We start from the raw sequence: 13029 nt of genomic DNA on the forward strand, positions 1-13029 counted from the left end.
GTCTAAGCCCTTTGGAGCCCGGCAGCTGAGCTGTGCTCCTCAAACTGCAGCTCCGGGGCTGTTACCTCAGGTAGAAAGGATCACCAACGTGGGTCAGTTTCCCATCTGCTTAGACACTGGGGCTTGGGAGAGCCTCTGCCTCCGAGTGGGCTGTGTTTGGGTGTTGCCTTGCTTTTTTTAGGTATTACTAGTGTTTAAAACAACCAGCCCCGTGCTGCTGTTGTCACAGCCCCGGTGAAGGGCTTGGGCGCTGCCCTGGGCTTCCCCATCCCTGCAGCCCCATGTGCGGAGCGGCGATGTCTGCACACACCTGCGGTGCCGCGGCTTTCACCGGCAGCCTCTTGGCACCGAGCCGCGCTGGGCTGCTCCAGCGCATCCTCCGACCCATCCTGCGAGCCCTCGGGCTGCTTCTAGAGAGCCACGTCCCCCGTGTCGCGCGTACCGCAGGAGCACGCAGCCACCGCCCCTTCACCCCCGCGCCCCGGCGCCGAACATGGCGGCAGCCGCGCTCCCGTCCCGCCCACGGCCCGTCCCCGTCCCGCCCACGGCCCGTCCCCGTCCCGCCCACGGCCCGTTCCCGCCGGGGCCGCCCCTCGCAGAGCGGGAAGCGGGAAGCGGCCGCTCCGCCCCCGCGCCCGGCCCGCAGCGCCCGCCCGCCCGCCATGGCGCTGCCGCTGCCCGCGACGCTGCCGCAGCCCCGCGAGCCGTCCCCGCGCAGCCGGCAGCGGATGGAGGTGCGGGGCGAGCGGGGACGGGGCTGCTGGGAGAGCTGCCTGCCGAGGCGGGAGGGACGGCGGGGGGCTCGGGGAGCGGGGGCTGCGGGGAGAGGGGTCGCGGAACGGGGGGCTGGGGGGTGGGCAGAGGGTCTCCGGCGGGGCCGGGGCTGGCGCGGGGCGGCGCGGGAAGGCGGGTGTCGGGCGGGACCCCGGCGGGTGCGGGACCGGGCGCGGGCCGGGCTTTGGCTCCCCGCAGAGCCCGGGTCCCCTCTCCCCGTGCGCAGGAATCCACCCCGCGGGGGGCGGCCGAGCCGCGGCGCAGCCCGGAGCGGGGCCCGGGGCGGGCGGAGCGGCAGCTGCGGGTGCTGCTGACCCCGCTGGCCGTGGCGGGCCGGCGCCTGCCCCAGAAGCGGCTGCTGGGCGCGTACGGCGGCGCCGAGAGCCGGGCGCCGGCCGGCAAGAGGCTCCGCATGGAGCCCCCGCTCGGCAACGGGCTGGCGGGCGGCGGGGAGAAGGACGGCGGCGGGGACGCGGACGGCGGCTGGGAGGACGGCAGCGACGGCAGCGACGGCGAGGACGCAGCCCCGGTGAGTGCGGGGCCGCCCGGCCGCCTGCCCGCAGCCGCTGGCGCTTCTGCCGCCCTTCTCCAGATGCGCGTCTGCGGTGTTTATGAAGTCTGAAAGCGTTTCTCCTCTCTGTGTGATCTTGTCCTGGTCCCGTTTAACCTCTCAGGCGGGCAGTACGTACCTTTCAGAACGCCCAGGGCATGGAAAGTCGCTCTTGCTATCCCTCAGAGCACGTGAGACTGAAGCAAAACCTCCCGTGTGTTCCCGTGCTGTCAATAAGAGTCTTCCAGATGTTGTTATGGATGGATGCACTCCTATGATAGTTTTGTCCGTTTATATATCCATCATCATTTCAGCTTGCCAAGTCCAGCATCTCTGGCATAAAAGCTAAAAGTGATGTGAGGCTGTGTTCCATGGATGTGCAACACTTGCTGTACTGGGGAGCCTGAAGTTGGTTATCAGCTCACTTCAGTGTTGTTTCCCTTCAGCAAGGTTTTGATGAACTGCCCTTTTTCTAGGATCAATGCTGGAGTGAGTTTGGTAACATGAGCTGGTACCTGTAGGGATTGATACAGGATCACCCCAGCTCGTGTGGGTGATGTGGTTACAAATCTATGGAGCCCCTTCTGAATATAATGCAGACAGTCAGTGTGTGGGGACGTCTCCTGGCAGCCCGTGTAACTGTACGATGGAGAGTCATTGGCTTTTCTGCTTTGTAGGATGGACACTCTCAGTTATCAGCTTATGAAAGGAAAAGGCTAAAGAACATCACAGAAAATGCTAAATTCTTCGCTGCTTTGAAGCTGCACGAGGTCTGTACAGCGGAGTGTGCTCTGAGTGTGAGTGTGCTCTGAGCGTCAGTGTGCTGAGTGTGCTCTGTGAGTGTCAGTGTGCTGAGTGTGAGTGTGCTCTGTGAGTGTCAGTGTGCTCTGTGGCTGTGCTCTGTCAGTGTGCTCTGTGAGTGTGAGTGTGGTCTGAGTGTCAGTGTGCTCTGTGACTGTGCTCTGTGAGTGTCAGTGTGCTCTGTGGCTGTGCTCTGTGAGTGTGAGTGTGCCCTGTCAGTGAGCTGTGTGGCTGTGCTCTGTGAGTGAGTGTGCTCTGTGAGTGAGTGTGCTCTGTGGCTGTCCTCTGTTAGTGTGCTCTGAGTGTCAGTGTGCTCTGTGAGTGTGCTCTGTGAGTATGAGTGTGGTCTGTGAGTGTCAGTGTGCTCTGTGAGTGTGCTCTGTGAGTATGAGTGTGGTCTGTGAGTGTCAGTGTGCTCTGAGTGTCAGTGTGCTCTGTGAGTGAGTGTGCTCTGTGAGTGAGTGTGCTCTGTGAGTGTGAGTGTGCCCTGTCAGTGAGCTCTGTGAGTGTGCTCTGTGAGTGTGGCTGTGCTCTGTGAGTGTGGCTGTGCTCTGTGAGTGAGTGTGCTCTGTGGCTGTGCTCTGTGTGAGTGAGTGTGCTCTATGGCTGTCCTCTGTGAGTGTGCTCTGTGAGTGAGTGTGCTCTGTGGCTGTCCTCTATGAGTGTGGCTGTGCTCTGTGAGTGTGAGTGTGCTCTGTGGCTGTCCTCTGTGAGTGTGCTCTGTGAGTGAGTGTGCTCTGTGGCTGTGCTCTGTGAGTGTGTTCTGTGAGTGTGCTCTGTGGCTGTCCTCTGTGTGAGTGTGCTCTGTGAGTGAGTGTGCTCTGTGGCTGTCCTCTATGAGTGTGGCTGTGCTCTGTGAGTGTGAGTGTGCTCTGTGGCTGTGCTGTCACCCCCTCCTTGTGAAGCATCCCTTGTCATTGTCACAAACCCCTGCAGTATCACTTTGCAGCCTTTAGCTAATTGCATTTTCTACAGGTTCATCTTTTGGGCTTGTTATAGTTAGATGGTGTTTTTCTTTTCTCTTTAAGTCAGCTGCAAGACTTCAACAAATTGCAACTAAGAGACAGTCTCACGTCACCAAAAGGTAAGATAACCACTTGTGACACTTGTGTCACTGTTGCTGTGTTGCGTGTCCCAGCACCTCCATCTGCACACACCTGCTAGTGCAAAGGGGCAGAGCTGCTGAGGAGTCTCCCTGTGCAGACAGATCTGAGTGACTGATGATCTGAAGCTGTATGGACTCATGAGAAGGTGCCTTCTCCTGGCAGTGCCTCTCCTCTGCCATCCTTTGGAATGCAAATGACAGAGTATGTTCAGCCTGGAGAAGAGGAGGCTGAGGGGAGACACGATCCCTCTCTGCAGCTCCCTGACAGGAGGCTGTGGCCAGGGGGAGGTCAGTCTCTGCTCCCAAGTAAGAAGTGATAGGACAAGAGTAAACAGCCTCAAGATGCACCAGGAGAGATTGAGGATAAGAAACATTTTCTTCCCAGCCCTGTGCCAGGCTGCCCAGGGCTATGGGGGAGTCCCCAGCCTGGAGAGATCCCAAAGCTGTGGAGCTGTGGCTGAGGGACATGGGTTAGTGGTGGCTGTGGCAGTGCTGGGGGAACTCAATGAGCTCAAAGGTCTTTTCCAGCCTCAATGGTTTTGTGGCTCTGTTATGTCTTTTTTACATCAAAGTTCAGAATTTGTTCCTTTGGGGTGTTTGTATTAAGGTGTATCAAGAACATTTCATTGTGCTGATGATATTTGTGCATAATGGATAAAGAAAGAAATGTTAAATGATGAAAACAAATGGTGGGGAAAGGTCTGGGAGAGAGAGGAGGGGGGGAAACTAGATGCAAGGAAAAGGGTGGCCAGTTAGTGTAGGAGAAAAGCTGTGTTGGTGCCAAAACAGGGCCAGGCAAAGCAGAAAGATGAGCAGAAAGAGTCAGATACATGATGACAGGAAGAGGAAAAAGCTACATCAGTGAGCAGAAGGGTGAATTACAAATAAGGAGGGCTGGGAAGAGGAGTGACAGTGGCAGGATGGGACACAAGTGAAACAAAGATACAGGACACAGCCATGCACTGCAGAGAGCTCTTGTCCACTGCTGCTGCTGGGGAAAAGGTAATGGCAGCCCTCCTGAAGGGAGGCTGGGCCCTGCTGTTGGAGCTGTGCTGCTGGACCTGCTCCCTAGCCTGGTACTTACATGCAAACTCAGATGCTTTCTGTTGTCTAACTGTGTAATTCTGAAGTGTTCTTGCTGTTCCAGACCTAAGCCCAAGAAGGCAGCAGATGAGCCAGTGCGGCGGCGATCGATGCGCCTGCAGAGAGTGGAGCCACCAGCAACCCCCGTGCCAGAGGCTCCTGCCCAGCCAGAGGCAGAGGAATACGTAAGCTGGGGAAGGGCTGGAGGGGGTGTGTGTCAGCAGGGTGCTTGTGAAGCCGACTGATAGCACTTGTCAGTGCTGAGCTCACTGTAACAACCTTCAGGCGTTTGGGAAGGTGCGTTACACGGTGGCGATAACACGGGGGACATCCATCCTCAGGCACCCTGAGCAGCACATTTCCCTCTGAGGCAGCCAGTGTTCTGGGACTGAGCCTGATGAAACAGAGCCTGAGATGTTTTCCAGCAGCCTGTAGATTTGAGCAGCTCCAAGTCAAAGTTTCATCACAGTGTTTTAATGTTTCAGGGTAACTCTTGATCTGGTTTATGTCCCTCTGAAATATTTACCACCTTTTTGCAGGGTGGACATGCAAAAGCTCTGTTGCTCTGAGAGAGGGGAATTTAAAACCCTCTGTGGACCTGCAGAATAAAGCTGCATCTCTGTGATTCAGTGCTTGAAGGTCAGCCCTGCTGGGGCTGAAAGGAGATGAAAGACCAGAGAGTGTCTCTTTGTCATCGTGTTCAGTGAAGTTCAGTCGCCTTGTGAATAAGAATTTTGATGCAAACTTTTCTTCTTTTAATGTTTATTTCTTGTAGATGTGTTCTCAGAATTGTCTGGTGTGTGAAAAGTAATAATTTAGTTGTTCTGAGTTATGAAAAGGGCTCATGTCATTCCAGCCTCAGGTTCCAGCTGGGCCTTTGCCAATGGTTCCAGAAGAGGAGATGGGGAACAGCACATTGACAGAAGACATCCTGGCTACGTGGATGAGGATTAGTGAGGTATTGCTAGTTACAACCTGTTGTTTTTGGATAACAGAGTCCAGCTTGGATAGATTCCAGTCTGATACATACTTCCCTTCTGTCTCTAGATGAAAACAAGTGACACTGAAAAGCCCACACGTGACCTGAGCAGGTAACCCCGAGGCAGCAGCTGAAAACCGGGCATTGTCTTGTTCTCCTTTCTCCTCTGGAGCAGCCAACATTGCAGTTCTGTTGCCTAGGTACCAAGCCAGCCTAAACAGCATGGTCCTCAGGGAAGAGAACATTAAAAAGGTGGTGAAGTATCGAGTGTGCTCTATGGCCATCCATCCCTCTGAAAGCATCATCTTCGTGGCAGCTGGAGACAAGACCGGGCAGATCGGTCTCTGGAATATGGTGAGTTGGTGGGATGCTGCTGCCTGGGGGGGGATGTGTGCTGCAGGGGCTGTGTGTGTGCTGCAGGGGCACACAGATCAGTCCCTGGGACATGGGGAGCTGCCTGCAGGGGCTGTGTGCTGCAGGGGCTGTGTGTGTGCTGCAGGGGCACACGGATCATCCCTGGGACATGGGGAGCTGCCTGCAGGGGCTGTGTGCTATAGGGGCTGTGTGTGTGCTGCAGGGACACACAGATCAGTCCCTGGGACATGGGGAGCTGCCTGCAGGGGCTGTGTGCTATAGGGGCTGTGTGTGTGCTGCAGGGGCACACGGATCATCCCTGGGACATGGGGAGCTGCCTGCAGGGGCTGTGTGTGTGCTGCAGGGACACACAGATCAGTCTCTGTGACGTGGGGAGCTGCCTGCATGGGCTGTGTGCTGCAGGGGCACACAGATCAGTCCCTGGGACATGGGGAGCTGCCTGCAGGGGCTGTGTGCTATAGGGGCTGTGTGTGTGCTGCAGGGGCACACAGATCAGTCCCTGGGACATGGGGAGCTGCCTGCAGGGGCTGTGTGTGTGCTGCAGGGGCACACGGATCATCCCTGAGATGTGGGGAGCTGCCTGCAGGGACTGTGTGCTGTAGGGACACACAGATCAGTCCTTGGGACATGGGGAGCTGCCTGCAGGGGCTGTGTGCTGCAGGAGCTGTGTGCTGCAGGGGTAGACAGGCAGGTTTCAGCCTGAGCTCGCTGTGCTATTTCAGCCTTTCCCCATTTTGAGGGATAACTTAAATTGAGGCTCACCAGAATGGCTTGAAAGGTCTTTGTGGCCCTTGGCAAGCCCAGGTTTAATGGGAGGAAAGGTTGCACTGGCACTTTTTGGGGTGGTGCAGAAGATGGTTCACTGGCTAAAAATACTATCAGCCAGGGTTAAAATCACCACTGAGAGACTGGGGATCTAATGGCAGTGGCCTTGTAGCAACACCACAGCCAGGATTTGGAGAGGAGAGGAAATGGGATGCTCAAGTGTGTGGCTTTTGAGTGTACAGAAGTTTTGGGAGGCTGCAGTGAGTCACTGTTTCTGCAGATGGCAGAGCCAGAGCTGCTGTGCCAATGTGTGTCCTGGCACCAGGTACACATGGTGCCTCTGAAAACCAGCTTTGCATCTGGTGCTTTGAAAACTCGTGGCCTTAGCACACAGTCTCACCATCCTTTCTGAGTGGCCTTAATGACTCCTGCAGCCAGGATCCTTACTCATGCCCTTGACTCACACCTGTGTGATCTCCTTCTGCTTTGATCCCACGTCACCCCAGCCAGATGCTGGAAGTTCATACACAGGCAGATTTTTGCAGTGCCATTCACCTCTCGAGTTTCAAGTCATTTCTGCTCTGACAGCTTCAGGAAGCTGATGAGCTGAATTCAGCCCTGAGACTCTGTTTCAGTTAAAAGGAGTTTAAGGTGCTCTGTGCAGTTTGGGAGGAAGGCTGAGCTGCAGCGTGGCTCATGCCTGGCAGCAGAGGGATCTGGTGATGGGGAGGTGAGGGCTCTCTGCTGCCTCACAAAGACATTTTGATGGAGGCCTGGAATTGTTACAGCTATTTTTTTTCTTCCCTTTTGCATTTGCTTTTCTATCAATATTGCTGAAGTGAGTGGGACTTGACCAAGTTTGGAAGCAGAGAGGTGTTTGTGGCATGAACCAGCACTTGGCCCAGAGTGGGCTGTTCAGTTTCTTTCAAAATGATAGAGCTTGAATGATGCCAGAATTAGAAGATACAAGAGATGACAGGACAAGGGACAATGGGTACAAGCTGGAGCATAAGAGGTTCCGAAGAAACACAAGGGAAAGCTTGTTCCCTGTTGAGGTGAGGGAGCACCGGCAGGGGCTGCCCAGATGGGCTGTGGAGGCTCCTTCTCTGGAGACATCCCAACCCAGCTGGATGAGTCCCTGTGTGCCCTGCTCTAGGTGTCCTGCTCTGGCAGGGGGGTTGCACTGGGTGAGCTTTCCAGGTCCCTTCCAGCCATTAATTTCTGTGGTTCAGTTTGGGTCACTACAATTCAGCTTGAGCTGTGTTCTGTGGGTGAGGGAGACTGACAGCAATGCCCAGGTGCAGCATCAACGACTGCAGTGCCAGAGGTGCTCTGGCATCACTGCAGGAAGGTGCAGCTTCTCCTAACTGGGAAGCAGGTTCTGGAGCTGTGAGTGTCTGCTGGGTGCTGTGTGGAGCTGGGTGCCCTGAGCCTGCCTTTGCCTTGCAGAGCTGCGGGGCAGCGCAGACCTTCGTGCCACACAGCGAGGGAGTCAGCTGCATGCACTTCTCCCCAGCCAACCCTGCTCACCTGCTGTCCCTCAGCAGCGAGTCCCTGCGCTGTGGGGACGTCACCAGGGCCGTGTTTGATGAGGTGAGTCCCCGGGAGTCTCGGTGTGCTCCGAGGCCTCAGCCTCGCCGTGCCCCGGCAGGTGTTTGGGGGGAGTTTGTTAACGAGGCAGCTCAGGATTCCCCTTCTAAGTGAGGGAACCTTTAATTAACGTTGTGCAAACACAGCAGTGCTTCCCACTCCATCAGACTTGGTCCCAGCTTGGGGTCTCCCAGTTTCCTTCCCACAGACACAGTTGCAGGTACAGAGCTGCATTTCACCTCTCTCTGCTCAAGCAGCTTGTGCCTCTTTCCACAAGCATTGCCTCTTAGCGAGGACACAGAGCAATTCAAACAACTCTTACCAAAAGACCCACCCAAATGAACATTGCAAAGCAACCTAAAGCCTTTGCTGTCCTCAGGCCTCAAGTGAGCAGAAGGCTGAGGGTGTCTGTGGCGAGGCAGACGGCTCAGCTGGGGCCCTTCTCCCTGGCTGGGCTGATATTTGACAGATACCTCTGCACTGATCACATCTCCAGTACTGGAAAATACATCAAGCTGCAATAGTTTAAAGCCTTTTTTTCCCCCCCACCCTTACAGCCCCCCTCATTTCAGTGAGGCTACAGGCCTGGCAGCTGCTTGTCAGGAGGCCAGCACAGGCCAGAGGCACCTTCCCCGAGGCAGCTGCCTGCATGGATGTGTCTTTAGAGGTCTGGGGAAGAGAAATGCTGTTCTGCTGCTCCCTTTGCCCTGTGCTCGCTCACACAGCCTCATGGCACCCCTGGGAGCAGCACTGGGAGAGGCTGCTCTAGAGAGCACTGAGTGTGGAGCCTTCCCACAGCATCCTGGGGCTGGGGACTGGTTGCTGCTGACTCGGTGTGGTTCGTGTGACAGCTCTGGTGACATTTGATCTTTTCTCTGCTCAGCTATGCAGAAGTGAAGACAGCTTATCTTCCTTTGACTTCCTGGAAGATAATGCCTGCACAGCAGTGGTGGGGCACTGGGCTGGTGCTGTGGCCATCGTGGACAGACGGACCCCGGGAACGGTGCCGGAGCTCTCCGCAGACATCGGCTTCAAAAGGACCAGGACAGTCCACGTCCACCCAGTGAAGAAACAGTATTTCATTGCTGCTGGCTCTGTGTACGTAGAGCAGAACAAGATGCAGATCTGGGGCTTCAGGAGCCTGGCTGCAGCGGCATCTGTGCTCAGCCGTGTGCTCGGAGGGCAGGAGCAGGCACCCGGCGGCCTCTCTGTACAGAGTCTGCTGCTGCTGTTCAGCTCCTGGCAGGGTTTAGGATGAGACACAGCCCCTGCTCACTGCCTGCTCTGACGTGCTCTGTGCCGCTGCCTTGCAGGGACGTCCGTGTGTACGACGTTCGGTTCCTGAGGCTGGCCGGGAACAGCGCGGTCAGCGCCCTGCCGGGGCACGGCAAGAGCGTCGCCTCCGCCTACTTCTCACCAGCCACCGGGCACCGGGCGGTGACGGTGTGTGCCGACGACATGCTGAGGTGAGGCTGCAGGGCACGGGCTGAGGCTGCAGGGACACAGGCTGAGGCTGCAGGGCACAGGCTGAGGCTGCAGGGACACAGGCTGAGGTGAGGCTGCAGGGCACAGGCTGAGGGTGCAGGGACACAGGCTGAGGTGAGGCTGCAGGGCACAGGCTGAGGGTGCAGGGACACAGGCTGAGGTGAGGCTGCAGGGCACAGGCTGAGGGTGCAGGGACACAGGCTGAGGTGAGGCTGCAGGGCACAGGCTGAGGGTGCAGGGACACAGGCTGAGGTGAGGCTGCAGGGCACGGGCTGAGGCTGCAGGGACAGAGGCTGAGGTGAGGCTGCAGGGACAGAGGCTGAGGGGAGGCTGCAGGGACAGAGGCTGAGGTGAGGCTGCAGGGCACAGGCTGAGGGTGCAGGGACACAGGCTGAGGTGAGGCTGCAGGGACAGAGGCTGAGGTGAGGCTGCAGGACACAGGCTGAGGTGAGGCTGCAGGGCACAGGCTGAAGGTGCAGGGACAGAGGCTGAGGTGAGGCTGCAGGGACAGAGGCTGAGGTGAGGGTGCAGGGACAGAGGCTGAGGTGAGGCTGCAGGGCGCAGGCTGAGGTGAGGCTGCAGGGACAGAGGCTGAGGTGAGGCTGCAGGGCACAGGCTGAGGTGAGGCTGCAGGGACACAGGCTGAGGTGAGGCTGCAGGGACAGAGGCTGAGGTGAGGCTGCAGGGACACAGGCTGAGGTGAGGCTGCAGGACACAGGCTGAAGGTGCAGGGACAGAGGCTGAGGTGAGGCTGCAGGGCACAGGCTGAGGTGAGGCTGCAGGGACAGAGGCTGAGGTGAGGCTGCAGGGCACAGGCTGAGGTGAGGCTGCAGGGACACAGGCTGAGGTCAGGCTGCAGGACACAGGCTGAGGTGAGGCTGCAGGGACAGAGGCTGAGGTGAGGCTGCAGGGACACAGGCTGAGGTGAGGCTGCAGGGCACAGGCTGAGGTGAGGCTGCAGGGACACAGGCTGAGGTCAGGCTGCAGGGACAGAGGCTGAGGTGAGGCTGCAGGGCACAGGCTGAGGTGAGGCTGCAGGACACAGGCTGAGGTGATGCTGTAGGGCACAGGCTGAGGTGAGGCTGCAGGGCACAGGCTGAGGTGACAGTATGTTCAAACACCAGCTCTTGGGGTTTAATTCGTGTTCCCCACCAGCACGTCCCGCTGCTGACAGCCTCCTGTCCATCACTCCCATCAGGATTCCCTCACATTGACATTTTTAGTGTTATTTTCAGTGGGGTTTCTTCCTGATTCTTTTTCCTGAAGAACATCTCTCAGGGAATGTGGGGACACTGTTATTCTTTAAAAAACAAAGCCAAAGGACCAGAGACCAGCCAACCTCAGCCCAGCCCCAAGCCTGGCTGACCAGGACAAACACTAAATGATTGGAAACTATTTTTGGCTGCTGGTGCTTGAAATGCTGATAATATCATCTCAGTGTGACCACTTCCCCCTGACAGCTTCAGCTGCTGTGAGTGCTGCTGGATTAAACACCTGGGGGTTCTTCTCCTTTGTAGTTTGGTGACAGCTGAGGTGATCTGTTGATGCCATCCCCTGTGTGGCTGCACATTCTGAGGTGCCCCAGAGAACAGCAGGGACAGAGCAGGGGTGGGCAGGGCCAGGCTGGAGAGCAGTCTCTGCCAGTTGCAGCTGCCCTTAAGGGCAGGTTGAGTGTCTGTGCTCTGGGCAGAATCGAGTGTGGTGCATTTGTTACAGCACTCACTTTTAGCTGGACATGCAGTTGTCCTTCCCCTTCCACATCCCAGGAAGGAGTTCTTTTGTGTGAGTGAGGGCTGTGTTGCTTTTAACAGTTGCTTTCCCCTGATGGGTTTACTACCACTGAAGGTGTGTTCTCTGAGGAGTCTTAAAGCCTTGGCACTAACAGAGCAGGTATCTGAGCACCAAAGGGGCAGGAGTAGCCTGAATACTTGTGCTCCACAGAAGGGAGAGAACACACACAGGTCCATGTATTGGCTGCCCCCTCCAGAGGAAAAAGCCAACAGCTTCTCATGGGGCACCTGTTGGATTTTTGCCCTGGGGGGGGTGAGATCCTGTAGGCTCACTGGGGTAAAGGAGAGCCTGGAACAGGAGAGGAGGTGATGGGTTTCCCTGTCAGGTGAGCTCACCCCTGCCAGAGAACTGACACTGGTGCTGGAAGTTGCTAGCAGAGGGATTTCACTCCTCCTGCCTGGAGGAGCCTGGGCAGCCTCTGTCCAGTGTCTGAGCATACAGGCCAGAGGGGCTTCGTTTGTCCCAGCAATCTGCTCTTGTTCTCTGCCTGCAACAGCTTGTGGAAAGGGTGGAAAAGCAGATCCAGTTAAAAAGGCCAATTTAATAACTGAAGTTGGGGTGTTGGTGGCCTGGCCCTGTGCTCTCTGCCCCAGCCCCATGCTCTGTGCCCAGCCCTGGTCTCTCTGTGCTATGCCACAGCTGCTCTGGTGACATGCTGCTCTGTTTCAGGGTCTACGACACCACGTCCCTCTCGGCTCCCGCCTCCCTCCTCTGCAGCCGCAGGTGAGCTGCGCTCGCGTGGGGCTGCTGTGTGACCTCTGAAGTCTGGTTCCAAACACCTTTGGCTTGGAGCATTTTTTAACCAGCAGAGGTTGCTTCTGTAAGGGTGAAGCCTGTGGTTTTGAGCAGAGTCTCAGCACCTGTCCAGCAGCCCCTGTGTTGGTTGCTGAGGAGCCTGGATCAGTCCCAGTTTGCTGTTCATCGAAAGGCCTCGTGCTTGCTTGTCCTGTCCTTACTAAAGCGTGCAACCATGAGGCAAAACTACCTTGGCTAATGTTAAAGGACCCTCTGCTTTATCTTCTTGCTCCATTACATCTTTGTGTCCATCCCACTGGATGCTGAGCAGGGCAGTTCCCATCCCTGGAGGGCTCTCGAAGCCCTGCAGCCACGGGGCTGAGGGACGTGGGTTAGTGGTGGCTGTGGCAGTGCTGGGGGAATGGTTGGACTCCACCAGCTTAAGGGTCTTTTCCACCCTCAGTGGTGCTGTGATTCAGTGATCTGCTCAGTATGTGCAAACACTGATGGTTAACAAGGGGAAGAAGATGTGTTTAAGCAAATATGACATAAATGACAATACTGGGTTTGGCAAGAGGAATGTTTCTCTCTCTCTTTGTTTGTCCAAAGGCACAACAACAACACAGGGCGCTGGCTGACCAGGTTCAGAGCCATCTGGGACCCTAAGGAGGAAGACTGCTTTGTGGTGGGCAGCATGGCACAGCCCAGACAGATTGAAGTCTTCCAGGACACGGGGAAGCTGTTGCACTCCTTCTGTAACCCCAGCTGCCTGGCCTCAGTCTGCTCCATTAACGTGGTGCACCCCAGCAGGAATGTCTTGGTGGGTGCCAACTCCAGCGGCCGCCTTCACGTCTTCAAAGACTGAAGAGGAGCGTCTCAGAGGCATTTTGCATTGTTTGTTTAATCCAGATGAAGCTGCTCCTCAGCTCACTCTGGTTTTCTCAGGACAAAAGTGGGTTTTTTTGGTTAAAGTTCTAAAATAAATTGTCTAAGCTA

At 56.6% G+C, this 13029-nt stretch overlaps 1 protein-coding gene across 1 annotated transcript; it reads left to right on the plus strand.

Moving 5' to 3' along the window:
- Positions 1-656: 656 nt before the first annotated feature.
- WDR76 (WD repeat domain 76) lies at positions 657-13029 on the plus strand. The gene is made up of 13 exons (XM_061999800.1): positions 657-734; positions 1001-1303; positions 2002-2094; positions 3154-3209; positions 4378-4498; positions 5170-5271; positions 5361-5404; positions 5493-5646; positions 7882-8025; positions 8906-9120; positions 9336-9488; positions 11968-12021; positions 12643-13029. The coding sequence occupies exons 1-13, from the start codon at positions 663-665 to the stop codon at positions 12896-12898; spliced, it is 1767 nt and encodes a 588-aa protein (XP_061855784.1). The 5' UTR covers positions 657-662; the 3' UTR covers positions 12899-13029.

The sequence above is a fragment of the Colius striatus genome, chromosome 7 (assembly GCF_028858725.1).
Source record: "Colius striatus isolate bColStr4 chromosome 7, bColStr4.1.hap1, whole genome shotgun sequence".
Taxonomy (NCBI): Eukaryota; Metazoa; Chordata; class Aves; order Coliiformes; family Coliidae; genus Colius; species Colius striatus.

What these genes read in the sequence shown, in the direction of transcription:
- WDR76 (XM_061999800.1), top strand. Translation starts at nt 663, where the DNA reads ATGGCGCTGCCGCTGCCCGCGACGCTGCCGCAGCCCCGCGAGCCGTCC. An exon ending in CGTGGATGAGGATTAGTGAG is followed by an intron (nt 5,272 to 5,360) that starts GTATTGCTAGTT and finishes TTCTGTCTCTAG; the next exon opens with ATGAAAACAAGTGACACTGA. An exon ending in TCCCTCCTCTGCAGCCGCAG is followed by an intron (nt 12,022 to 12,642) that starts GTGAGCTGCGCT and finishes GTTTGTCCAAAG; the next exon opens with GCACAACAACAACACAGGGC.